Genomic DNA, 27,564 nt, shown 5'->3' on the forward strand with positions numbered 1-27,564 from the left:
CCCTGTCTGTCGCCGGGCCTTTGTCTGGGATCTTCCATTTTGGACTGTGCTTGCTGCCCGGGAAGCTCCTGCGCAGCTCTGGTGGCGCGGTGACGCAGAGGGTGCAGGGCAATGGTAGGAGGGCGCCGGCGTCCCCGAGAAGTAGACATGGTGAGTGTGCGTGTGGCGCCCGGAGGTGGCGGTGCGCGAGCGGGAAGCGCTGTGGCGGAGCGGGATCTGCAGTGAGGGCCGCCCCGCTGGGTTCCCTGGGTTGTGGGGCTGCCCGAGCCCGGGCGTCCTGTCCCTCCTCAGACAGCGTCTGCAGCCCGTTCTGGAGTCCTCTCAGGGAGGGCAGCTCTGCGCTGACTGCCTGTTTGCTCCGGATCATGTGTGACGAGGACTTGGTGGATCATCAGGGAAAGTTTCTCCATGTGCCATTCATTCAGGAAAGGAGCTATGTGTGTTCCCTAGAATCCCCCAGTCCCTCCATCCTCTCCACGACCCACCTAGGTCCTGGTCTTTACAGACCAATGAGAAGCAGGATCTCAAATCCAGAACCTAGGCCAGCTGCTCGGAAGTCTGATTATATGGTTCTTAAAATTCCACATCCCCGCCCACAATCCCAAACACAGTAACTTCCCCTTCCACCATTTGTGCTCCCCTGAGCTTCCCACAGGTGCTCCCCAGAAAGGCTACACCGAAAGCCTTCCACTTGTTCCTCATGGCATATTTTCCTTATGGTATATCTCAAACACAAACACATTTTTTTTCCAAAAAGAAAATGTTCTGTTTTCTTCCAGGTACCAGAGAAATGGATTTTTTTTTTTTTTTTTTTTTTTTTTTTTTTTTTGGTTTTTCGAGACAGGGTTTCCTTGTGGCTTTGGAGGCTGACCTGGAACTCACTTGGTAGTCCAGGCTGGCCTCGAACTCACAGAGATCCGCCTGCCTCTGCCTCCCGAGTGCTGGGATTAAAGGCGTGCGCCACCAACGCCCGGCCGAGAAATGGATTTTTAACTGTGTGTGTGTGTGTGTGTGTGTGTGTGTGCATCAAGTTGGGGCAGTGCCAGAGAGAGTGTGTGATCCCCTGAACTGGAGTTACAGCAGGTTGTGAGCTGCCTGATAAGGATGTTGGGAACTAAGGCCCAGGTCCTCTGGAAGAACAGCAACTGCTCTTAACTGCTGAGCTGTCTCTCTAGTCCCAAGGATGTTTGTCTGTGAACATTTCAGGAGAATCACTTGAGTCCTTGTTACAGAAAGACTGGTTTGTTTGTTTGTTTTTTTTTTTTTTTGTCCTATTTTTTTTTAAACCCTTCTAGCCTAGGACGTATGATGAGAATGCCTTCGTGTTCCTTCCCATTTGGGAACCGTGAGAGTCCTCAGTCCGCCCTCGTGTCTCTTCCAGGTGGTAGGTTTCAGAACTGCCTGACACCAAGTTCTTAGAGTTGTCAAGGCTCCAGTCTCTGATCTCTTGGGTTAGTTAGTAACACTGAGTAGAACTGAAATGTGGAGTGAGCTGTGAGAGAGGGCATAGGAACTGCCAAGGTCCCATCAGGCTGCCAAGGGATCCACTGTTTTATTTGCTGCTGGTTGTGTGTCTGTGTTTTCTATTCATTAGTAATGCTATTTTTCATATGGTTATGTTGAAATGTCTTAACAATACAGTCCTTTCAACCATGTATATCCATGATATTTATAGCATTGGGACCTTGTTATCACAGTATTCGAGTTATAAAAGGCATGTTAGCATTATGTAATGATAGCCAATCTTACTGCTCTTATTCTAGGGTACTGGGTCCTCTCCTCCTGTAGGAGGCTTTCTGAGGTGTTGGGGTGCAGCCTCCCAGGGAAACACCTGGATGCCCTGCTGCTGGAAGGAAAGTCCTGGTACACTGTCATCTAAAAGGAACTTCAGTTGTTTCCATGTCTGGTCTGTGAGTGTGACTAATGCTGCAGCAAACATGGGAATGGTGCCATTTCTTTGACAAACTGATTGGTATTTGAATATGTAACCATTATTATAATGTTTGAATTACATGGTAGTTCTGCTTAGTTTTTTGAAAAGGAACACAAACCGCTATGCATAGCTTATATTCTTATTAGCAGTGTGCTAGGATTCCTCTTTTGCCATGCCCGTGTCTTTTTGAGCACTTGTTGTCTGGCATGGTTTTGATACTATTTATTCTCTACTGAAGCTGCAGGAGGTTTGCTGTTTGGCGTAGCCAGTTAAAGTCACCCCTGGAAGAATGTTCAGAAACTCTTCTAGGGTAATAGGGGTCTGTGACTTTTAACTCTTCATTAATGATGACCCTTGAGGGCCAACAAAGTGTTTATGTGCCCATCTTAAAAAGTTGGGTTTTCCTATGATTCATGGCCATTGGCACAGGCCAGTCACCTCTTCTCTGAGAGTTCTGAGGCTTAGAATTGATTCCTTGAAATGGAATACATTAAAACCAAGACACTTGGTGTGTGTTAAAACTCATTCCTTGAGATGGGCCTTGTAGGTGGGGTGAGCTGGGGTGAGAGTGAGGAGCTTAGGAAGTGCTGGAAACCCATTCTGGATGCTAGAGCATTTATTCTTTTGTGTTTTTTTCCCCTACTAGTAGTGTTTTGTTTTTTAAAGAATGCCTTTCTGTTGCTCTTAATACAAATCTCACATCCATATACATCCATCACTGGATCTTACATTGGGATGCCTTGGAGTTTGTTAGTACAGTATTAGAATTACATACTGTATGCTAGTATCACGTAATAATGGCCAATATTATTGCTCTTATTCTTGGTTAATTTCACATATTATGTAGATACACACATGTACACAAACATATTATATATTTATACATGCATATAGTGAACCTTCCAGAAAAATTCCAGGTTTTTGTGGTTCTTTTCCTTCTATTAAAAATTAAGCATGTTGAAGTCAATGGTAGTGGCACATACCTTTAATCCTAGCACTTGGGAGGCAGAGGTAGGGGGGATGGGTCTCTGTGAGTTTGTGACTAGCCTGGTCTTCAGAGCAAGTTCCTTTACAGACTCCATAGCTACACAGACAAACCCTATCTCGAAGAAAAAAAAAAAGAATTAAGCATGTTGAAATTCTGATGGAATAATATTATTAATTTAGGAGAATAAAGTTATGTTTATAAATTTTTCAACACAAATTGTGTGTGTGTATGTGTGTGTGTGTGTGTGTGTGTGTGTGTGTGTGTGTGTGTGTCTAACTTGGTCATTTATATGCGCCTCTCTGAATTTTTATTTTCTCATAAGTTCTGCCTATTTCCTTTACAAATTTTATGACCAAGCAAAATATCACAGGCATATAATATCTATGCAAAACTTAGCCTGTGCTTCACTGTTAACTACTCATAAAAGACCTTGAGTGTGATTGTCACCTTGCCACATAATTATTTATCACTTCCTGAATGTATCTCCTCTTGTCTCCACCTCCCAGGATCTCAACTCTTTGTGTTATTATTTCTGTGCCTCCTGTGTTATCACGACACACATTTATGACAGAAAACATTTTGCCTCTTCACAGCCACTTTCTCCAAAGGAATAGCAACTTACACTTCATCTTGAGTTTGTCTTCAGTTGTTCCTTGTGTTCATCAATACTGTTTGTCTGTTGTGCTTTATGGTTTATTCTCATTTCTAAATGTGTTCTGTATTTTTATGGTTATTGAGCATGTGCATACTTACTATAAAAAGCAGCTTTTCAAATCCCTTGCCTACTTTTCTGTCTAGGTCTCTGTCTTTTCCATCCTTATTAAAAGAGATTAGATGTGTGTGAGGCAGTTGGTTTCTCCCACTGTGCCACTTCATTTTTTAACCCTTTGTTTTATTTTATGGATACAATTATTTCAGTGTAGTTTAAATTACAATTTTTAAAAATAGAGCTTTGTGTACATTTAAAGAGCTTTCCCATGACACTTTTGTGTTCCCATTCCATTTCCCATAATACCTTTAGAATGTGTGCTTTTAGATTTATAATTTATAAATGATTTATATTATAGATTATTTCTTAATAATATGACGAAAGGGTATGCAAACATTTGTAGCCATACTACTATTCCAATGTTCCTGTAGTTTTCATTGGAAAGGGAGTGTTTTATTTTTGTTGTACAGTCCAGTCTCTATCATCTACAAATCTGAAAGGCAATGATTTTTTTAAGGGTTCTGTCTTCATATCCACAGTTCTATTTACTCATCTGATTGCCAAGTCCGTGCTATACAGCTTGATAATATATAGACATGTGACACACCAAGATGTCATGTCATAAGATTCATTTATGATAGTGGCTATAACATGTAACTGAGGTTTGTATAAATTTGCTTGGTAATGCTTGCAGAATGTCAGAATCACTAAGAACACATCTTATATGGTGTCTCCACTATAATGTGAGGTATGAGTTCAAATATATAATACAAATTAGCATGTAATTTTTCCTTATTGAAGTTACCTGGAATTGCTGATATTCTCTGTGAAATGTTCCTTTTCAATACCTCTTCATTTTTTTCTTTATTTTGGAATGTTTGGTTTACTCTCCCCCCCAAACTTTTTTGAAAATTGCATTTACTTATTTTGTGTGTCGGGAAGAGAGAGAGAGAGAGAGAGAGAGAGAGAGAGAGAGAGAGAGAGAGAGAGAGAGAGACTATATGGAGACCAAAAGACAGTGTTAAGGAGCCGTTTCTCTCTTTCCGTTGTGTGGGTCTTGGGGATCAAACTGAGGTCATCAGCCTTTGTGTCAAGCCCTTTATCTCTACTGGCTAAGCATCTTGTCAGCTCCATCTCTTTTTTTTTTTTAAACAAAATATTTATTTTCTCAATTATTGAGAACAGAGATTAGGCAATGAATTTTTAGTCTCTTCGTTGTTTTGCCTAATATTGCTTTTGTCTGATGAATATTATTTTAACATTAGGATATGATACATTATCTCTAAGTTTATTGATTTATAATTGACATGATTTGCATATATTTTTGTTTACTACCATGCTTACATCCATAACACCAGTACCACAGCCAGCAGAATTAACATACCCATGATTCCATTGTGTTTCATAGTGTCCTTATGCAGTCCCTCCTTTATGTTTTCCCCCCATCCTATTTTATGTAACAAACATTTCCTTGAACAAAAGAAAATTGTGACAAACATCAAAAATATATAGCTCAGTGAAATATCACAAGGGACATGTAATTGCTACCTCTCATGTCAAAAATGAATACCTTTTGTAACAGGTAAAATGTTTGGAATGTGTTAATTTAGCAGACCACCGGCTCCCACCACCCCAAAAATAACTTCAGATAGCATCTGTAGCCTATACTAGAAATTTGACCACTTTGCTTCAATCTGTCGTGTTGATTTACATAAGAAATGTCCCTATAAGCTCATGTCTTTGAACACTTGGTCTGTGGTTGGAGATGCTATTTGTGGATGTTATGGAATCTCTAGAAGCTATAGCTTGCCAGAGGAAGTACATCACTGGGCAGGTTTTGAGGACTTATAGCCTGGCCCCATGCCACACCTTCCCTGTCATGACAGAGTCTTACTCCTCTTAAACCATAAGCCAAAATAAACTCTTCTTTAAGTTGCTTTAATAGCTACTAGTCATTTACCTAATAGCTGTACCTCTATATTTAGTGATGCCTTGATTTATGACTTGTTTTGTGACTATAGAGGTTCATGTAACCACTTCCACCTAAATCCATGTTGCTAGGCCATAGCCACTAATTTTTTGACTTGGAATGAAGTACGTTTTATTCCTTTTGAGGTGAGAACTATTTTGTGGACATTGATGTGTACCAAGCCCACACATTACCTAATTGTCCCTGTTCCCTTTGTCTCTCCAGAGTTTGGGAAGTTGTGGGCATATGGACATAGACATGTCTGAAGAGGGCCCCAAGTCCCAAGACACCATTTAGACAAGAGCCTAGATTCTAGACCTGCACCACAAATAGGCAGGAGCAAGTGGATGAGTGGACAGCTGTGAAATTGGGCTCTAGAAAAGTGGCCTAGGGTGGTAAGTGCTAGTTATGCAGGTTTCAATAGCTTATACATCTACACCTCTGGACTTCCTGACCCAAATTCACCATGTCCTGCTTTCAATTGTCCTGGTGTCCTCCCCATGACTGCCATATAGGTTATGGTGGGACAGATGATATTGCACAGCTGTTAAAGTTTGTAAGGCCCATAGCATGTGTCTATGACAAACTGTAACACAATTTACACATATTCATGAACTTTAACCCAATAGCCCTTTTTACCCCCACCCCTTTTCTTTCAGCAGAGCACCTGATTAGACAGCTCAATTATTCCCATTCCTTTAGAATGAAGGGAAGAAGGTTAGTCTACAAGCAGATTCCCGTTCTTTTTGTGGGCTGTAAGTAGCTCCTTCCAGCCACATTTCCATGTAAACAGAACCTGATCCTAATACCAAACTTGACCCCAGTGTCTTCCCACAGCTCCTTCTGAACATGAGGATTCGAGCATGTGAAGAAAATCTACTCTTGGTACTATTGCATAATTGTTATGACACCACTGAATGATGGAAAATTTTTATGTTAACATTATCATATAAGAGCTACCATACTATTGTGTGGGTTGTTATTGATAAAATGCTGTGTAACACATGAAAATACTCTTGATTGGCAGAGTAAAGAATCATAAAAATATGTTTCAGGCATGTCATTGTAGCCCTTATTGCATCGATCAGTCTATATACAATAGCTGGCTACAAAACCTAACTCCTCTCTTCTCTTCTTCAGTTTGTGTGTCATGCAAACTAGACCACTGGTGAATTTTAACACGGAGTAACAAGGAATGGATTATGCAAAAACAGATGTCACAACCTCATCCACATTAGTTAAATTCAAGCTAAAAAAATGATTTCCAACTGTAGATTCTGTTACACTATTGCAGATCTGTTTGTGATCATAATGGTTAATCTTGCTTGCTAGCTTGATGGGATGTAGAAGACAAGCTTCTGTATATGTCTATGAGAGTCTTTAACAGAGAGACTTAAGTGAGATTAGAAGATCCACACTGGAGGTGAGTGGCACTATTGTATAGGCTGGGGTCCCAGATGGAATAAAAAGGGGGAAAGTGAGCCTGGTGGTGGTGGCGCATGCCTTTAATCCCAGCACTCAGGAGGAAGAGGCAGGCGGATCTCTGTGAGTTCGAGGCCGGGTTGGACCGACAGCCTCCAAAACAATACAGAGAAACCCCGTCTCGTAAAACCAAAAAAAAAGGGGGGGGAGTGAATACACCAGCATCTATTTTGCTGGACTTCTGTGGATATAATGTGACCAGTGCCTCATATTCCTGCTACCATGCTTTCCCTGCCATATGGTCTGTGAGGCGAAATAAACTTCCTTAAGATGATTTGCCAGATACTTTAGCAGAGTAATGAAAAAAGTAGCCAATACAGAATTGGTAACAGGAGGACTACAGTTTCCAGAAATCTGAGTATGTGGCTATTATGTCCTTTGAACTAGTTGTGATAGAAATATTGAAGAAGTCTTGCAGATTAGGGAAGTCCTAGAATCCTATTAGCAGAGCTTATGGAGCATTTAGGTTCTGAGAGAAATGTGGACTGTGGAGACCTGGTTTCAGGGATCAAGGATTCTGCCAGGAACTGGGCTGGGGGGCATTCATGTTACATTCTCAGTATCTAGCTTCATTCTGTCCATGTGATGAGAACTTACATGAATCTTAATTCAAAGTAATGGACCAGGCTAGTAAGATGGCTCAGCAGGTAAAGATACTTGCTACAAAGATTGATGGCCTGAATTTGATCCCTGGGACCCACATGGTAGAAGAAGGAATCAACTCCCACCATTGTCTTCTTACATCCACATGTGTACATGGTACATTTGCACCCTTCCCCCTTGCTTATAGCTGCATAAATAAATGTAATTTAAAAGTTTTAAATAGTGGATTAATTTGTTTTGTGGGGTAAGTTTCAACACAGTATAATATTCAGTCTGTGCCATGGTTACTGCTCAGAGCTGTTACCCAGATATACAGGGAGAAAGGTCAACAAGTGGAACAGAGAGAGATGTGAAAAATGTGCAGCAAGGAGCTAACTTCAAGCAGACATGTAGGTCAGTAGACTACAGTAGAAGACCCAGAATAAAGCCACATGGCTACAGGCACCTAATATTTAATCCTTGATAAAGAATATATATATGAAAATATAGCCCTCTTTAACAATGGTACAGCGAAAACTACCCACTTGTATATAGAAGAATGAAACTAGGCCAATAATATCACCCTGTCCCCTGTCATTAAGACTGAATCAATTACCTTAATGTAAGACCTGAAATAAAAAAACACCAGAAGATATAAGCACAGACATTCTGAAAATGACTCTGGCTGCTCAGAAAATCAAAACTTAAGAATTGGCAAAAGAATGAGATTAGAAACTGCACAAAAGAAACAGTTGTAGAAGTAAGATACAACCTACAATGAAATGAACCTTTTTTAGCTATACATCTGGCAGGAGTCATGTCCAGAACATATAAAGAACACAGAACCAGTGAGGTGGCCCAGCAGCTAAAGGCACTTGCCCAAAAGACTGGTGACCTGGGTTTAACCCCCAGAATCCACATAAAGGCGGAAGAATCAAGTCCACAAAACTGTTCTCTGATCGCCACACATGGACCATGGCAAATGTGTGCATCCCTGCCCTAAACACACACAAAGAAAAAAAAAAGTAGTTCAAAGCCCTCCTCCTCTACTACATAGTAAGTACAAAGCAACATACATACATGAGACTCAGCAAACAGCAACTACAACAAAAAGAACAGCCAGATACACAAATGCTAAACAATCAATAAATGGGCAAATGAAATAGTCCGCAGTGGCACCGGTCTTTAATCCCAGAACTTGGGAGGCAGAAGCAGAATGATCCCTGTGAGTTTGAGGCCAACCTGGTCTACATAGTGAGTTCTAGGATAACCAGGGTTATGTAGACAGACTCTGTCTCAAAAAGAAAAAAAGGGGGCTGGAGAGATGGCTCAGCGGTTAAGAGCACTGACAGTTGTTCCAGAGATCCTGAGTTCAATTCCCAGCAACCACATGGTGGTTCACAACCACCTTGACTGAGATCTGGTGCCCTCTACTGACATGCAGGCAGAAGACTATACACAATAAATAAATAAAATAAAAGAAGAGAAAACTATTCCCTGGTACAGGAACTGGCATTAATTATATATATATATATATACATATATATATATATGACAATTCTTAAGAGAAGAAATACAAATGGTCAGTAAATATATGAAAATATTGAACATCCTTAAGCCGTTGGAGAAGTGCTGTGAGATTCCATCTCACCCCAGTTAGCCTACATTAAGACAAGAGATAAATGCTGGTGAAGATGAAAGTGCAAGGTGGAGATCTTGTACACTACTAATGGGAATGCAAATTAGTCCAGCAGTGGAAGTCAGTGTGGAGTCTTCAAAAATACTTCAAGTAGTCTTGTGACCCAGCTATACCACCACTGGATATATTCTATATGTGTCGGTTTGTTGCAATGTAATTCAAACTAGACAACTTAGAGAATTAACCTAGATTTCAAACAGGTACCTGGATGAAAAAGAAAGTACGTTTACTCAATACAAAGAACAAAATTAAGTCTTTTTTTTTCTTCAGGGAAATGAGTGTAACTGGATATCATAAGTGAAATACGTTAGACTAAGACAAATACTACACTTTCTTACTCTGGGTCCTAAATTCTATGTAGATATTTAGAATCGTGTATGTACACATGACAGAAAGTAGCAACAAGACTATAGGAACAAGGCAGAAGAGTGGAGGAGGGAGAAATGGGGTGGCAGGGTGCATATGATCAAATTACATGATATGCTTGCATTTAGATGTCTTTGTGTAAATTATGACCGTGCACAATAAATTTATGTTAACATTTTAATTAAAATAATTTTAATTTTGATTTGTTTACTTAGTGGTTGTATTAGTCACTGTTTTGTTGCTGTGAAGAGACACCATGACCAAGGTGACTCATAAAAGAAAACATTTAATTGGGGCTTGCTTAGAGTTCAGAGGTTCAGTACATTATGATCATTGGGAAGCCTGGCAGACGTGGTGCCAGAGAATAGCTGAGAGTTCTACCAGACCCACAGGCAGTAGGAAGAGTGAGCCACTGGGCCTGGCTTGGGCTTTTTGAAACTTCAGTGCCCACCCCAGTGACGTGCTTCCTCCAACAAAGCCACACCTTCTAAGTAGTGCCACTCCCTGATGATGAGGAATTCTAGCATAAGCCTATGGAGACCATTCTTATTCAAACCACCACAGTGGCTGTGCATAAGCACATACAAACATCCAACAGTACACATGTGGAAGTCAGACAACTTTCAGGAGTCAATTCTCACCTTTCATCTTGAGGGTTCTGGGGATTGAACTGTGGTAGCGAGGCTTAGTGACAGGTGCCGTTATTCACTGAACCATCTCTATGCCCCACTGTCATCACTCCAGAAGTAGTGAGGCCTGGGAGAATGGAGCCAATGAATGAAACAGAATGGTCTCATGCATGAGCCAGCTTTATATAGAACAGCAGACAGTTTATACTTTGAGGGTTAAGAAAATCGATATGAGTAGAGATCACAGGAGTTCAGGCTGTAAACATTTCTGAATAACAATAGCAAGAGACCATGGATACTTTGAAGCAAACCTACTCCTATCTGCTACACCTGGGAGCTCACGAAAACACATTTCCAGAACAATCCCATGTTTGGAATAAACTTAAGTCACAAGACTATTGTCCTGTTTTCTTGGAGTGTTACCACAAGCCTTCAGAATTCTCTTCACACAATTACATCCTGGACCATGTTCTGACAGCCTACCTTTAAGATGTTTACAATGTGGGCTGGAGAATGACTCAGAGTTTAAGAGTGCTTGCTGCTCTTGAAATGGACCTGGGTTTAGTCCTGTCATTGTGGCTCAGGACCATCTGTAACTCCAGCAACAGGGACTGCAATACCATATTCTGGACTCTGGGCAACAGGTTTGCATGTGGCACACATAAATACAGACAAACACCCATACACATACATTTATTTTTTTTAAGTGTTTGTTGTTTTGAGGCAGGGTCTCACTGTGTAGTCCTGGCAGGCCTGGAACATTACCATGCAGACCAGGTGGGCCTCAATTCATACATCCACCTTCATCTATCTCCTAAGTGCCTGGGGGAGAAACACATTTTTTAAAAATTCAGAAATCTATAAAATTATACTTCTGCCTTAAATTTTATTTTATTTGCATGAGATATACATGTATAATTTATGAGCTGATATGACCTTATATGCAAATTTAAATGCAAATGTCCAGTGGTAGGCAAGATTCTCCCACAGAGAGCCCTATCTTAAAATACCTGCAGATAACAACTTGTCATCCTGGTTTCATTCACCCATGGGTTTGTGCCCTCCTCTGTCAGTCAGGGTCTGAGAGAGTGTGACAAGAGGCCCTGGTGGTGATAAATGTCCAATCTGGCTCAGAGAGTAGAGAGTGAGGTTTGATAGTCTTGCTGGGGATTTGTTTGATCAGTCTTTTACCATATTCCATCTCTGTACAGAGACCCACAAAGTTCTATTGCAACCACTGTCATCATGTGGCATATAGGTAGGAAACTACAGGAGACGACAAGGGATGCCCTGAAAGCTGGGGATGGTAAGTATATGGTTGGTGTCCCGAGTTAGGAGAGAGAACTATTAAAAAAAGGACAGTAGAACTGATAGTGTTACTCAGGGCTGTCTGCCTTCTACTCCACACTATATAGGCCCGAGTCCTCTGTTTGGGGTGCAGTGTCCTCCAGCCTCTCCAGGTATGGACTGGACCTGTGGCTAGAGGGAGTGGGTGTCCAGTGATGTAATGTCCAGGTTATTTGTGTCTAAAATAATTGATTTGTTATTATTAGAAGAATCAATTCATAGAAGGGAGTTTGGGAAGGGATTGACCCATTTTTACTATCACAGGTGGCTAATTTCCTTTTAGCTAGGGGAGATTTGTACATTCTTGTTATGGGGCAGTCCACACAACGGCGTTTCTTAGTTGCTCAGCCTTTTTTATGGCTCACAGTCTTGTGTGCCTGGCCCTATCTCACTGCCTGACTTCTGCTCAAAGATGTCACCCCCCGAAATTTTATGGGAAGCTGGAGAGCAAGAGCACTCATCTCTGGTGACCTCCATCTGGCTAGGGGAAACAGTCCTTATGTATTGGACATCACAAAACAGTGGCCCCAGCAAGACTTTGAGTCTTGTTTCATGGTTAGTCGTAAGACTTAAGTTGAAGTAAAGTTAGTGTTTAATAATTTTTCAGTGGAATGAAATCAGTTTTGTCTAAAGGTTTAATAGATAACACCCAAATAGCAAGGCCAGAAGCAGCATCAGCAAGGTCCTTGCTAAGGAAAGCAACTAAAATAGGCAAGGCCAATCTCTAGACCACGTAGCCATGATTCAGGTAGCTATATGTCACAGGATGACAGTGGTTACAACAGAACTTGGTGGGTCTTCTGTACAAATAATGAATATGGTGAAAGATTGATCAAACAAATCCCCATGATTCAGGTGTTTGAGGCCTGGTTTGCCTATTTTTGTGCAACATCTCTAACTAGTCCAGTTAGTCAGCATAAAAAATTATTCAAGGAAGTTAAGTGGTCTGATCTTCAGTTTTGGAGGGCACTGGCACTAGTGAATCTTTCTAGTTTGGGAGGGTAATAGTACCCTGTACAGTGTCTTATAAGCTGTGATGGTTAGTATTACCAACTTGTCAGACTCAAAAATTACAAGGAAGACAAGCCTCTGGCCATGCATGTGATAGATTACCTTGATTGCATTAACTGATTCAGAAAAACACACCTTAATTGTGAACTGGAACATTCCTTAAACTAGGAGCCCTGAACTGTGCGCAATGGGAAAAGGGAGCTGAGCAATGTGCATTAATTCATTGCTGTGCCTGTGATGTGACCAGCTTCTTTAGGCTCCTGCTGCCACGACATCCCTGCCATGATGGATTGTAACTGGGAATTGAAGCTGAGCAAACCCTTTCTCCATTAGGTTGCTTTTGCAGTATATTTTATCATAGCAACAGGAAAGGAACTAAGACATAAGCCTTCAGCAAGGTCTCTAGATATATACTTGTAATGAGAAAGAGGAGCCACGCCCACCCACACTGTTACTTGTCAGTGATTCCCATCCCTACAGGAATGGGAGTGAGTGATGTAACTCCTTTAGCTCAGACATTTGTTGCAAAAGGAACAGTAAATATTCATTGTTAGGAACTGTGTTTTCTTAGGGGCCAAGTAAAGAAATGGTACAGGTTCCTCTCTACTTGTCTGGAGGGGCATAGGTAAGAGCTGGTCACCAAAAAGAATGTTCCCTAATTTGCAAGACAAAGTTGGCTTTGGTGGTGAATATGAGAGTAAAGTCACCAAATACCTTTCCCCAGGTACATAAAGCTTTTGTTAGTACAGCACCAGTTAGAGGTTGAAAGGGGCCCTGTGAGATGTCCTGGGTTAGACTTTTAGCTTTATTTTCCTGATGCATGAAATTTCTTCTGGTGTCTACTGGAACCCATTCAGATAGCTTTTCATAGGTGAGAATAGTAGGTAACCTGTGGTTTCGGAGCAGGAACAGCCCTTTGAAGGAAATCCATGTGATTTCCCTTGGCGAAAGTGGATTGTCCATGGGCTCCATGTTTAGGTACCAAGACCATAGATGCAAAGATACAGCCCTTACCTCAAAGGGAAGATGAGATGGTTTACTTTAAAGTGAGATATGCATGGCCATGTCCTGTGAACACATATTTAGACTACCCCAAGCCCCGTGTCCCTATGTAGTAACAGTTTTATATAGCTTTTACTTTACGAACAGACACTTTAAAATACATGGTAGAAACATCCTGTAGACAGGTTATGGCAAAGCAGAGAAATCTGTTATGGTTCTCAGATGCTGTCTGATGATACTCTTTGCCTTTGTATTGGTAGAGCCTAAGAGAAGAGAGGGTAAGGGGAGGAGGCTATAACTTCCCTGACACACATGGACCTCTTAGGAGTGGGATATTCACAATGTCAGGATCTATATTGGAGTCCCTTCCTTCTGGGCTTCTTTGGCTCCTGATGTGGAAAGTCAATGCAATATGGAATATGATATATTTATTTACCAGAATAAGAACTTACACACAAAAGGCTGGGGAGTCAGAAGCGTGGCAGGCTTCCAGAGGAAGAGAGAAGAGGGATTTGTTTCTCTTTCACTTCCTTTTATCTCCATCTGTCCTAAATTTCCTTATCCCCGCCCTTAGGGCAGATAGCTTTGTGGGGCTTACCCCTACAGGCTCCTTTCTAAACCAAGTGTTCTCAGTAAGATACCATGAAGGCCTGTATGTATGATATCTCTGATCATTTGACTTGTCTCATAAAGTCTAAGTCTAATTTACTACAGCATATAACTAAGGCTGCCATGAAACACCCACTGCTCCAGTTTGTCTAATTTATATTGTAACCAGACTGTATTGTAGGAAAGTTAAAAAGGTGCTTTCTCTTAGCTTACCTAGATCAAGTTGTTTTTGCTAGTTAAGTATGTAGCCAATTGGAGATTTCGATGGGATTGAGGGAGTATTCTAATAGATCTATGGACAAGGAGGGCAGAGGTCATGAAAAGTCTAAAAATTCCTTTTAGAGGCTTCCCTCTCCATGGCTCAGTCTTAAGATGCCAGACCCTTTGGGTCTTAGATGGACATAGATACCTTTTCCTTAGAGTGACCTCTCCTGATTATGTCTGGTCTCCAAACATGACAGTCTTCCTTAGAATTCTGGATCCCCTGCAGATGATTGTGAGCTACCATGTGGGTGTTGGGAACCCAGACCTAGTCCTGAAAGAGCAGCCAGCACTCTTAACTGATGATCCATCTCTCTAGCCTCACTACATTGATTTTAAATTCCAGCAGAACACTAGGGTTTCCTCCTTGCTGCACCAGTGTCCTCTCAAAGGCCTTTTTGTCTGTCAGTGTTTTGATCATAACATTGACCACTGTGCTCTGGCTGTAGGGGTTCTGCAATGTGTTCTGGGATGTGTACACTCCACGATGGAAGTTTACTAGAGCCCAGGCTGTGAAGTAGGCACTGGAAAAGTGTGCTTAAATATTCTTCTGGGAATAAATGGAGATCTGTGCCTCCCCAACCATCCCTGTATTCATGATAGAGATTTGAGACCATGAAAGTATGCCCACTTAGGACATTTGTTTTTCTAGGATCCAATGTAATGTGCTCATGTCCTGTTGCCTTTGCTCCCAAAACTTGGAGATTTGGCGTGTGTTAAAGTTGAGATACTCAGTACATGGCAAATTCCACCTTGGGAACTGAAGGACCTGGGAGATGTCAATGTGGTGGGCAGTGGGAGAGAGCTCAGGGTATGTAGAGTTCCCAGGCAAGCTGCCAGGGGCCTACTAACCTTTGCTGAATTAACTCTCTGGGGCAGGCTATATAAAAGCTTAGTTGTCAGCTCAGCAATTAGCAGACTGTTCTGATATATCCCTTCCAGGGATAAGCTGGGTCTACTCTGCATTGATCCCATGGGTTGAAGCCAAGGGGACCGCTTATAAGCCCATACAAAGCCATGAGTTAATTCTGTTGTCTAGGCAGACTCATACTTGCCTAGATCTGTGCCCTCCCAGTGCAAGATGAATTAAGATATACCCATAGAAGACTACAGAGATAGGTGCCATATGCATTTTCAAAATCTTCTGTTGGCGTTATTTGTTAGGATCATTTCTCAATGACGTGCCGTGTTGCCCAAAGAATTCTTGTCCAGGTGTGCATCTGCTTTCCCTACCCATTTGATGGGGTGGGGTGGAGGGGTCACAGATTCTTAGTACACAGAAGTCTGTCACTCATTTTTGCCTTGGAGAGAGACTTGAAACCTATGTACATGTTCATTCAGATTGTTTATGAATGGAGTAAGGATACACAGCATTGTGCCTGCTGGACATACTGTACCATAGTCCTGTGCTACCAGCCCCAACAGCTGCCTTTCATTGGCTTGTTCCTTCTTTTCAGGCTTAATTTAATTTTTATGGTTACATTTATGTAGACTGTTACTCTGTGTGTGTGTGTGAGAGAGAGAGAGAGAGAGAGAGAGAGAGAGAGAGAGAGAGAGAGAGAGAGAGAGAGATGTGGGGTGGTACATGCACATAAATGTTCAAGCATACATACACATATGATATGGAAGCCAGAGATAGACATTAGGTGTCTTTCTCATCACTCTCCATTTTGTTTTCCTGAGAGACCATCTCTCACTGAACTGAAAGCTCACTATTTCACCACTCAGGCCAGCAAGCTCTCAGGATCCACTAGTCTCTATCTCCCCCCCACACACACACCAAGTGCTGGGGTTGCAGATATACAGCCATGCCTTAGCTTTTTATGTAGGCTCTGGTGATTCAAGCTTGGGTCTGAACATTTGCATAGAAAATGCTTTTTACCCACTACACCATCTCCCCAACCCCTATTCCTTTTTTAAAAACTTTAGTTTATGTATATGAGTATCTTAGTTTGGGGTTCTATTGCTATGACAAAACACCATGACTAAAGCAACTTGGGGGGGGATTTATTTGGCTTAAACTTGTACATCATAGTCCATCATTGAGTGAAGTCAGGACAGGAACTAAAGCAGGACTGGAACTGGGAGGCAGGAGCTGATGTAGAAGCCATGGAGGGGAGATGCTTACTGGCTCTCTTCTTATGGCTTGCTCAGTCTGCTTTCTTCCAGAACCCAGACCTACCAGCCCAAGGATGGCACTACCCACAATGGTCTGGGCCATGCACCATCAACCACTAATTAAGATAATGCCCTACAACCCAACTTTTTTTTTCTTGCTTACTTTTGTTTGTTTGTTGGTTTGTTGTTGGTTTCGTTTTTGTTTTTAGTTTTGTTTTTGAAACAGGGTTTCTTTGTGTAGCCCTGGCTGTCTTGGAACTGGCTCTGTAGACCAGGCTAGTTTCGAACTCACAGAGAGTCACCTGTCTCTGTCTCCTGAGTATTGGGACTAATGTGCCCCCACTACCCAGCATTTTTGGTTTTTCAAGACAGGGTTTCTCTGTGTAACCTTGGCTGTCCTGGAAGACCAGGCTGGCCCCAAACTCACGGAAATCCACCTCTACAACCTCACTTATGGAGCAATTTTCTCAATTGAGTTCCCTCCTCTCAGATGACTAGTTTGTGTCAAATTGACATAAAACTATCCAGCACAATTAATATTTTACCTACATGTATTTATATACCCCATGTACATGCCTGATGCCCACAGAGGTCAGAAGAGGGTGTTGACTCCCCCAGAGCTAGAGTTCTTGATGACTGTGAGCTGAACCTGGGTCCTCTGGAAGAGTAGCCAGTGCTCTTAACAGTACCTCCATTACTTTAATTCTATTTTTAAAGTAATAAAAATTCTCATCCATATGTATTCATCTTTGAATTTTGTTTTTACTGTGATTCCTAGGAAACTCAGTAATTTTTTTCAATCCATAAATTAACTGGAGGTAGGATATATATCAAGCTGTACCTTCTATTAAGCACTAGCAAGACAGTAGTATGTGGGGTGTGTGTGTGTGTGTGTGAGAGAGAGAGAGAGAGAGAGAGAGAGAGAGACAGAGACAGAGACACAGAGAGAGAGAGACAGACAGAGACAGACACAGAGAGAGAGATACATGGGTTGACAAGAGGTGTGTCATTACAGGGGTTGGTGTCATTTGAGGATGTGGCTGTGGACTTCACATGGCAGGAGTGGCAGGAGCTGGATGCTGCTCAGAGGACCCTCTACAGGGATGTGATGCTGGAGAACTACAGCAGCCTGGTGTCCTTGGGTGAGTCTGATTACTCTGTAACTCTCAGTAGCAATTGCTTTCTTCTTTGTTGATAAGTCTGTTCATACTAATGGGTATTATATAGTTAACTGACATGTAGTACTTGGGCCATACAGCATTAGAAATTATTCCACTCTTTCACTGTACCCCGAGATGTAGTGACCACCCCCTCCCCTATTCCTTTCCCATATGCTGTAACCACTGTTCTGTTCCTTACTTCTTTTGAGTTCAAGTGTAATGAGAACATGCAGCATTGTCCTTTTGGTTTTCTCTTTCTTTCCTTATTTCTTTCTTAGCTTTTGTTTTTGTTTTTTACCAGCTATATTTTACTTGTTCATTGTGGCTTTCCTGGAGAGACATAGAGGAAATTCTGCCCACCATAAATAAGAGGGAGTTGACAGAAGTATCTGTCAGTTCCCCTTCCTGGAGCTCCAAAGCTAGTTTATTAACAGACCATGCAGTTGGGCAAGAGGAAGCCATTGTTGGAATTTCATGTGAGGTGTTAATGACTGTCTTAAGAGGGAATGTTAACTTTCCATTACTATTATAGACCATTGGTTCCCAACCTTCCTAATGCTGTAACCATTTAATGTAGTTCCTCGTGTTGTGGTGACCCAATCATAAAATTACTTTCATTGCTACTTAATTAACTGTAATTTTGCTGCTGTTCTTTTTTTGTGATCTCTCTCTTTCTCTGTTTCTCTTGAATTGGTGAGTTATAATTCCAGTGCCTCTGTTGTTGTTGTTTTCTTCACTTCTTCTGTTCCTTCCAAGTTTCTGACATCATTACACTGGGTTATGTGTCATACAATTTAATTCCCCAAAGGAAGATATTCCGGTGAGTGAATCCCTCTCTAACACAAGTTCTAATTCAGCCATTGTGGCAAAGATCCTGAAATGGGACTGTTGTCCTTTGTCCATGAACCTGACTTGGCACAAATCTTTTATTATTTCCCATTTACAGGAAACTGTTTAGACAAACCTGAGTTGATCTCCAAGTTGGAACAAGGATTGGTGCCGTGGAGTGGTGCAGAAGCCACAGAGCAATACCAACCAGGTGAGTCAATGCTATTGGGCAAGAGTCAGTAAGAAATGAGTTCCTCGACTATTGGTCATATTAAGATGTTTACATCAACTTTTGTCAAAGCCAGACCGGAAGACAATGAACTCTTGAACCAGACACTTACTTTATATACTTTCCAAATCAGGGGCTTCATGTCAGACCATTTCCTGTTTTGGTTTGATTTGGTTGTTGTTTCCCTATTTTTCTTTTTCTTTTTTCTTTTCAGTGCTAAGGATCATTCCTTATATTCCTTATGCATTCTTTATGCATCCTAGGAAAACACTCTAGCAACTGAGCTCTGTCCCCACCTCTACCTCTCACCTGTCCTTTCCTCCTTTCCACAGACTAGTTTCTATTTTGCATTTGTTGACATTTCGCTGTTTGTTTGGTTTTTGGGGTTTTTTGTTTTTCACAGTTTTTGCTGTGTGATTAGCTTAAGAGTTGTTGTCTTTGTAATTGTTTGGATAGCAATAGTCATCACACAAACGTATCATGAGAAGGAAAAGTGAAACGAAGAAGAGTCACAAAGTTGTCAACAGGAGAATAGGAAAAAGCATAGGGTTCTATTTTAGGAAAGGCATCAAGTAAACTAACCTCCAGTGAATTACTTTCTTACAAACTAAACACTAGATCATGATTGGGTGAGTTAGGTTTTTTTGTCATCAACATAGGCCAGGGTTATCTGGCAAGAGAGGAATTTCAATGAGAAAATGTTTCCATCAAATTGGCCTGTAAGCAAGCCTGTGATCTATTTTCTTAATTGTTGATTAGTTCTACCTCCAGGCTCCTGCCTTGAGTTCCTGTGCTGACTTGCATCAGTGATAGAGTATAAGCAAGATGTTGAAAACAAATAAACCCTTTCCTCCCCAAGTTGCTTTTGTTCATGATGTTTTATCACAGCAACCAAAACCAGCAATCTTGTTTAATGTAGATGTACAAATGTAAAACACAGCGGCCTATAGGAAGTTTTTTAATTTAAATTAGAAACAAGCTTGCTTCACATGTCAAAGCCTAGCTGCCTCTCCCTCCCCTCCTCCCCCGCCTCCCACCAACCCACCCTATCCTCCACCCAATCTCCACTCCACGGGGGGGGGGGCATCTGAAGTCTGTCATATCATTCAAGACAGGGCCTAGGCCCTCCCCCATGAATCAGGCTGAGAGAGCATCCCTTTAAGTGGAATGGGCTTCCAAAGCCCATTCATATGCCAGGGATAAATATTGATCTGCTACCTGAGGCCCCATAGATTGCCAAGGCCTTCTCACTGACACTCACATCAGGGGGACTGGATCAGTCCTATGCTGGTTTCGCAGCTATCAGTCTGGGGTCCATTAGCTCCCCCTTGTTCAGGTCAGCTATTTCTGTGTGTTTCACCAGCCTGGTCTTGACCCCTTTACTCATCATTCCTCCTTGTCTACAACTGAGTTCCAGGAGGTCAGTTCAGTGTTTAGCTCTGGGTGTTTGCCTCTGCTTCCATCAGCTGCTGGATAAAGGCTCTAGGGTGACATATAAGATAGTCATCAATCTCATTATGGGGGGAGGGAATTTAAGGTAGCCTTTCCACTATTGCTTAGATTGCCAGTTGATGTCATCCTTGTAGATCTCTGGAAATCTCACTAGTGCCAGATTTCTCCTCAAACCTATAATGACTCCTTCTATTATGATATCTCTCATCCTGCTCTCTCTATTCTTCCCCTGACTCAACCTTCCTGCTCCCCCATGCCCCAGAAGTTTGAAGGTTACAGTTATTGTTGCAGTTACTTGTGTAATTTTTAAGAAAACAAGAAAAGCATAAATCAGAGGTTCAAGAGTAAAATGGCATTTAGGAGGTTTTGCTGATTTGGGATTGGGAAGACCAGCATATAACAAAAGAGAGAATATATTCTGAGGACAGAGAGAGAATGAACCATATGATTAAGAAGATATTGTGAGTATAGCTGAAAGACGGGAAAACAGAAAGACAATGCCAAGGAAAAAAAGGAGCCACTGAAGTCTAGCCTCATCTCTTCAGAGCAAGGGAGACAAAAAAACCACACCCAGCCTGGAGAGTGCTAGGAGCCCCAGTGCCAGTAGACCCACATCCCTCCACTCTGGAGTTGTTTAAACATCCCATCACATCTGTGCTACAGACTGTGGTGGGGAAGTCATTTGCGTTTCTCCACATTCCTTGGGTGCCATAAACAGATGCTACCTTGAGAGTGGTCCTATTATATGAGACTAAGCTGTTCTTGGAGCATGAAAGTTATAAACAATCACCAAATAAGGGAGCACTGAGCACACTTGCAGAGTTTGTAGACAGAAAATGGCCACCCTTTTGTTGACAAGCAGGATCAGGTGTTGAATCACTGAGAAGCTTAAGCCAGAGTAAATGCAAGGAGTAGGGGGTGTCTGCTGGCCTCAGCCTCTATGGTGAGGTATGAACCTGTACTAGCTGGTTTTGTGTCAACTTGACACAAGCTAGCGTCATCAGAGAAGGAGTCTCAGTTGAGGAAATGTCTCCATGAGATCCAGCTGTAAGACATTTTCTCAATTAGAGATCAGTAAGGGAGGGTCCCCAGCCTTCTGTGGGTGGTGGCATCCCCATGCTGTTGGTCCTGGGTTCTGTTAAAAAAAAAGCAGGTGAGCAAGCTATGAAGGGCAAACCAGTAAGCAGCTCCCCTTCATGGCCTCTGCATCAGCTCCTGCCTCTGGGATCCTGCCTGTTTGAGTTCCTGTCCTGACTTCCTTCAATGATCAACAGTACCCAGCACCCATAGAAAATGGAGTTGTGTGCACTGTTCAGGCAAGGGCTGATTTGCAAGCGGGTTGGGACTTTATTTTCTCTGTGGGGTTAGTATTGAGGGCTGTGGGTTCTGTCCTTGGAAGTCTTTTGCTAGTCTTTTACTATCTAGTCATCCAGTGATGAGCACACCTCTTGCTGGTCCTCTCTACCACAGCATCCTGGTGCCCCTACTTTAAGCTCTAGTCAACTGGTGGATTGGGGTCACAAGATCCTAGGAAAGCTATCTGTGGAGTCAGGAGACCTATAGGATGAGGAGAGTGGTTCTACCTAGTAACACTGGGAAATGAGATACTAGAGGAGTCTGGAATCTTGTCGAAATAGAGGGCCTACTGAGGGCATAGGGGTGCAGTATCCCAAGGAGGAAGGGTAGTCTAGCAACTATCACAGGAGAGTAGGATTCTGAAGGAACAAGACATAAAGTCTGTTGCCTAGAAGCACAAGGAAGTGAGACTGTGGGGGAGACAGGTGTCCTATGGGATGGAAAAGAGCGAGGCCTATCTGGAGGAACAAAGAAGCAATATTTCAGAGGATCCTGATGACCTATGGGGGTATGAAGGTGTGATGCCTAGCTCTCAATTTCTTATTTTAGGTTACATATAGTAAATTTTACTCTTCTAGTTTAGTGTATAGTCATATAACCATCACTGCCATAATCAAGATGTATAAAAGATGTATATGCACCCCATATATATTTTTATTAAATGTGACATTATTTAATTTCTCAGATTGATAGTCAAATTTCTACACATAGCTGTGAATATCAAATGCAAGGTTTTAATGTTGCTCTTAAGAGCATATATAACTCACTAAATGGTCATTTTAATACCATTTTAGATGTTCATAAATGGAGTGTGCTGGCTGAAACAAGACAGCAAGCTCAAGAGAAGTATTTGGGGCAACTTGAAATCACCAAAAGAACTACAGTAAATATGGTTGAAGTAGAAAAAATATTTGATGTGGACTCAAACTTTATTTCAAATATGAACATAAAGAATGAATCCTATTCTAGAATGTTCCATCAGGGGCTTGTTAATCCATGGCAAGATGTACCTTTGCCTAATGAGCCAGATGAGAGGCAGGTAACAGAAGTAACTCATGATTTGAATGGAACAAAGGAAATTCTCTCATACCCTGACCATTTTACTCAGAACAGTAAGGATCAGTGTTCAGAGTGTCATTTTCAGTGTTTGAGGCCAGTTGAAACCTACAGTCAGAAAGCAGTATTAACACCTAAGAAGTTTCATGTGCAGGAAACCTCAAGGAAGTTCAGTAACTGTGAGAAATCCTTGGATGAGGTAATACTTCCTACCCAATATATGACTCAGTTAAGACAACAAGCTTTGGGATGGAATACATGTCATAAAATGTACCCTTGCAAGAATGAATTCAGCAACATGCACATGGAAGAGAAAGGTTATAAATGTGATTATGAGAAACCCATCCTTAACAAATCATACCGTACAAAACATAAGGAAGCATATTCAGGGAAAGAGCCCCAAGGACACAAGGAAAACGTCAAATTCTTCTGTCTGGATGCTGAACTACAAACGGTTGATCAGAAAACACACACAGAGAAAAAAATGTATGAATGTAAAGTGTCTGGAAAAACCTTTTACCGTGAGTCACAGCACGTCAACCATCAGAGATCACACACCTGTGAGAAACCTTGTGAACGTGAGGAAGACAGGAAAGCCATTGATGATAAGTCAACTGTCACGCAGCATCAGAGACTTTATACAGATGATAAGTCCTGTGCATGTGGAGAAGGCAGTCAGACTTCCCACCACCATTCACTAGTGTCTCAGTATCAGAGAGCTCATCCAGATGAACAGCAAAATGAATGCCAAGAATTAATGAAAATTTACTTCTATATCTCAAGCCTCACTCAACCTCACACTCCTACTCTTGAGAAACCTTATGGCTGTAACAACTGTATGAAAACTTTCTCCCATAAGTCACAACTCGCACGCCATCAGAGAACTCATACAGGGGAGAAGCCCCATGAATGTAAAGAATGCAGGAAAGCTTTCTGTCACAAGTCACACCTTACCCGGCACCAGGGAATCCATGCACCTGAAAAGCCCTATGAGTGTAAAGAATGTCAGAAAGCTTTCTATCTGAAGTCCCAACTCACTCAGCATCAGAGAACTCACACAGGGGAGAAGCCCTATGAGTGTACAGAGTGCCGGAAAGCCTTCTTCCGCAATTCACACCTCACTCAGCATCAGAAAATCCATACAGGGGAGAAGCCGCACAAGTGTAAAGAGTGTGGGAATGCTTTTGCCCGTAAGTCCCACCTCACTCAACATCAAAAAACCCACACAGGTGAGAGGCCCTATGAATGTAAAGACTGCGGCAAAGCCTTTTCTCGAAAGTCACAAGTGATGCAGCATGAGACAACTCATACTGGTGAGAAGCCCTATGAGTGTAAAGAATGCAGGAAAACTTTCTATCTTAAGGCATACCTTACTCGACACCAGGTAATTCATAAACCCGAAAAGCCATTTGAATGTAAGAGATGTGGGAAAACTTTCTCGCGTAAGTCATACCTCACGCGCCATCAGAAGACACACAGAGGTGAGAAGCCCAACCTAGGTGAGAAACTGTAGGGATGAAAATTATAAAGAACTTTCTTAAACTAATCAGGCTCAGCAGAGGACTTACACAGGTGAGAAGCCCCATGCACGTAGGGAAATGTGCTGCTGTGTCACCTCAGCCAACATCAAAACACTCATGCCAGTAATAAACCCTATAAATGTAAAAGTATGAGAAGGTTTTATACAGGAGTTACCATTCACTGTATGTCAGAGATCATATACAGGTGAGAAGCCATAGGAACTGTGGGGATGCTGTGTTTAAGTTACACCTCACTCTAAGTCAGTGACTTTATATAAGTGAGAAATCCTATGAACCCTCTAAGCCAACAAGATATGATATGATTCAGGCATAAATCTTGGCAATGTAAACAATGCAGAAAAGTCTTCCACCATTAAAAAAAAATCACTGCCTGAGAACTTACAGCTGGGGTGCCATTTAAGTTCAAACAACACGGAAAAAATTTCAACAAGTTAGACCTCACTGTCTGTCAGGAAACTGACCCAGGTGAGAAAGCATGCTAATCTAGGGAAACTCTTAAAGAGCCCGAGGAAGTAAGGAATCCTGTGAGTGCAAATAATCCAGTGATGTCTCCAGGAGTACTTGGTTTTAATCCCAGCTTCCCTGAGTGCCTATGCTTACATGTCTCTTGTGCTGAGATGAGGCTATCTGAACAACAATATACCCGGTCCTTTTTAAAACTAGGTCTCTCTGTAAACCAGGCTGGCTTCAAACTCATAGAAATCCACCTGCCTCTACCTCCCAAGTACTGGGATTAAAGGTGTGTCCTACCATGCCTGGCTTGTAATAAAAATGTTTTTAATAAAGTACAGTCAATCTACACTGGATCCTCTCCTTATAGGACATTGTAAACACACCAGTTGGGAACCATCTGAAAGTATTCTCAAAACCTTTTAGTGGGATTTGAAGTTTGGCTGTCATCAGAATACCATGAAGACAGACACACGGGAAGAGGACAGGGACTGTGCGGCTGTACCTCACCCACCTCTCATCAAAGGTCCATGTGAGAAGCCTCATGTGTCAGGGTCATGATGTTCCTCAAAGTCACACACCTGCAGGCTTTGCAGAGTCCATTTGAATGTCAAGGGTTGGACAAGGCTGGCATGTGGTCCACTGTCAGGTTGTTTGTCAAGTGTTACCCCATCCTCTCAAATTAAATACAAGTAGCCTGTGTTGTCAAATACTCAAATTGGTTGCAGTCAGTTGATAATGCTTTCATTGGTTGCATTCAGCAAAATAAATCCTAATTATTTTTAGTTTTAATTCATTTATCTTTGTATGTGTGTGTGCAGTGTGTTTGCTTCCTATGGGTGAATGTGGACACGTATGTGTCATGGCGTATGTCTGGAAGTCAGAGGACAACCTTAGGTGTTTGACTCTGTTTTCCACTTTGAGATGGGGTCTATGCATGCCAAACTAGCCAGCCTGCAAGCTTCTGGAGTTTCTCCAGTCTCCACCTCCAATGTCACCGTGGTACTGAGATTACAGATGTGTGCTACTGTGTCCAGCTTTACATGGGTTCTGGGGATTCAAGTACTTTACTTACAGTCATCTCCCTAACCAAGTTTGTTTGATTTGTTGAAGAAGATATCAATTCATACAACTTGGTGTTGGTTTTCAAATATACTTGTTAACCATGGATTATGAGTTAATTTAAATAACAGAAAATTGTGCTAATGAAGAATCATGAATGATGTTCTGTTATTTCATACACAGTGGGCTATGTCCTGTCATACTGGAGGCTTATAGTTGACATTGAATCCCAGTAGACAGAGCCAAGCATGCCACTGAACAATGGGCATTATACATAGCATCCCACATATGCCATGAGGGAACCCAATATCACTGTATAGATAATACATACACAACAAGTATGACAGGAAGAATGAGTGTACCCCCTCAGTGATAGGATGTATGCTCTCTTGAATGTTTGTATCCTCAGGCAAAATCTCCAGCATAGATAGATAGATAGATAGATAGATAGATAGATAGATAGATAGATAGATAATAGATAGACAGACAGACAAACAGATATAACAAAACATATCTCAGTGTCTAGAGCATCATTCACGTGGTCAGATCTAATCTAAAATTGGGCAGAACTATCCCATGGGCAAGGGATCCTGAACTTTATAAGAAAAGAAACTGGGCATGAACCCATCTGTTATTCTGCTTTCTGGTGAGAATGCAATGTGACCAGATGCTTTCAGCCTCATCAAGATAGACTGTACCTTCTTTAACTATGAACTAAACAACCCCCTTCTCCCTTAAGTTGATTTTGCCAGAGTGGTATATCACCACAGTAGGAAAGGAATATTATTATAACAATATTGTTACAGGTTAAATTATGTCTCAAGGTATGCAATCAAGTCATTGTCTCTTGTTAAGAGAATGTGACCTTATTTGATGGAGACGAGATATAGGGTGACTGATCATCCGGTGTAAATGGAATCATACACAGAGAGGAAAACACCATGTAATAAGAGATCAATGAGAACTGCAAAGTCACAGTCCAAGTATTACTGTAAATGGAATGCACCTGCAGCCGAGACAGAAAGACAAGTTTTTTATCCTGTCTTAAAGGACACATGGGACAGTGAAAACTTAATTTTGAATTCCTGTGAGAGAATGCAACGACTTCCAAGGGAAAGAATATAGTATACATTTCCAGATAACATAGGAGACAACATAAAACAAGTGCCAAACACAGGGAATTTATTCTTTCTATATAGTAAAAAGTGGTTTATTAAAGCTGTGGTTGCTATGTGCAGATATCACAGGTTTTCTGGGGTTATCACAGCTTGCAAGGCCATTGGACTTGTTGAGACCAAGAAAATGGTGCACAAAACAGATCCTTGGAAATTTTTATGGAGATTTGTACTTTAAGAGAGAAAGGGACCATTCTCTGGGAATTCTGGGTACGGACCTGGCCAGTTTCCAAGGACCTAGCCATTACCAGGCAGTGGTGGTCCACACACACTATTAATCCAAGCACTTAGGGTACAAAGGCTGGCAGATCTCTCTGAGTTTGAGGCTATCTTGGTCTACAAAGTGAGTTACAGGACATCCAGAGCTACACAAAGAAACCCTGTGTCAAAAAAAACAACAAGAGAAAGATAGACTTCCCTGATACCAGACATATGCATTGCTTAATAACTGATATATATGAATGAGTCTGACAATTGAACCAAAACTACTTTCTTCTCCTTCCAAGATCAGGAAAGTGGGAACCATGTTCAATTGTTGTAGACAAGAACA

At 41.7% G+C, this 27,564-nt stretch overlaps 1 protein-coding gene across 4 annotated transcripts; it reads left to right on the forward strand.

The window, feature by feature from the left end:
* On the forward strand, window positions 1-25,569 carry LOC101833440 (zinc finger protein 883). 4 transcript variants are annotated; one of them, XM_013120441.3, is made up of 5 exons: window positions 1-150; window positions 1,764-1,910; window positions 17,721-17,847; window positions 18,812-18,904; window positions 22,525-25,569. In XM_013120441.3, exons 1-5 carry the CDS (start codon window positions 112-114, stop codon window positions 24,297-24,299), a joined length of 2,181 nt encoding a protein of 726 aa, XP_012975895.1. In that variant the 5' UTR covers window positions 1-111; the 3' UTR covers window positions 24,300-25,569. The 4 variants fall into 4 exon arrangements, with proteins under 4 accessions (XP_012975895.1, XP_012975896.1, XP_040607174.1 ...); XM_013120442.3 differs by lacking the exon at window positions 1,764-1,910 and having other exon boundaries at window positions 7-150; XM_040751240.1 differs by lacking the exon at window positions 1-150 and having other exon boundaries at window positions 1,777-1,906.
* The last annotated feature ends 1,995 nt before the right edge of the window (window positions 25,570-27,564 follow it).

Source organism: Mesocricetus auratus, unplaced genomic scaffold (genome assembly GCF_017639785.1).
Source record: "Mesocricetus auratus isolate SY011 unplaced genomic scaffold, BCM_Maur_2.0 Super-Scaffold_100008, whole genome shotgun sequence".
Taxonomy (NCBI): domain Eukaryota; kingdom Metazoa; phylum Chordata; class Mammalia; order Rodentia; family Cricetidae; genus Mesocricetus; species Mesocricetus auratus.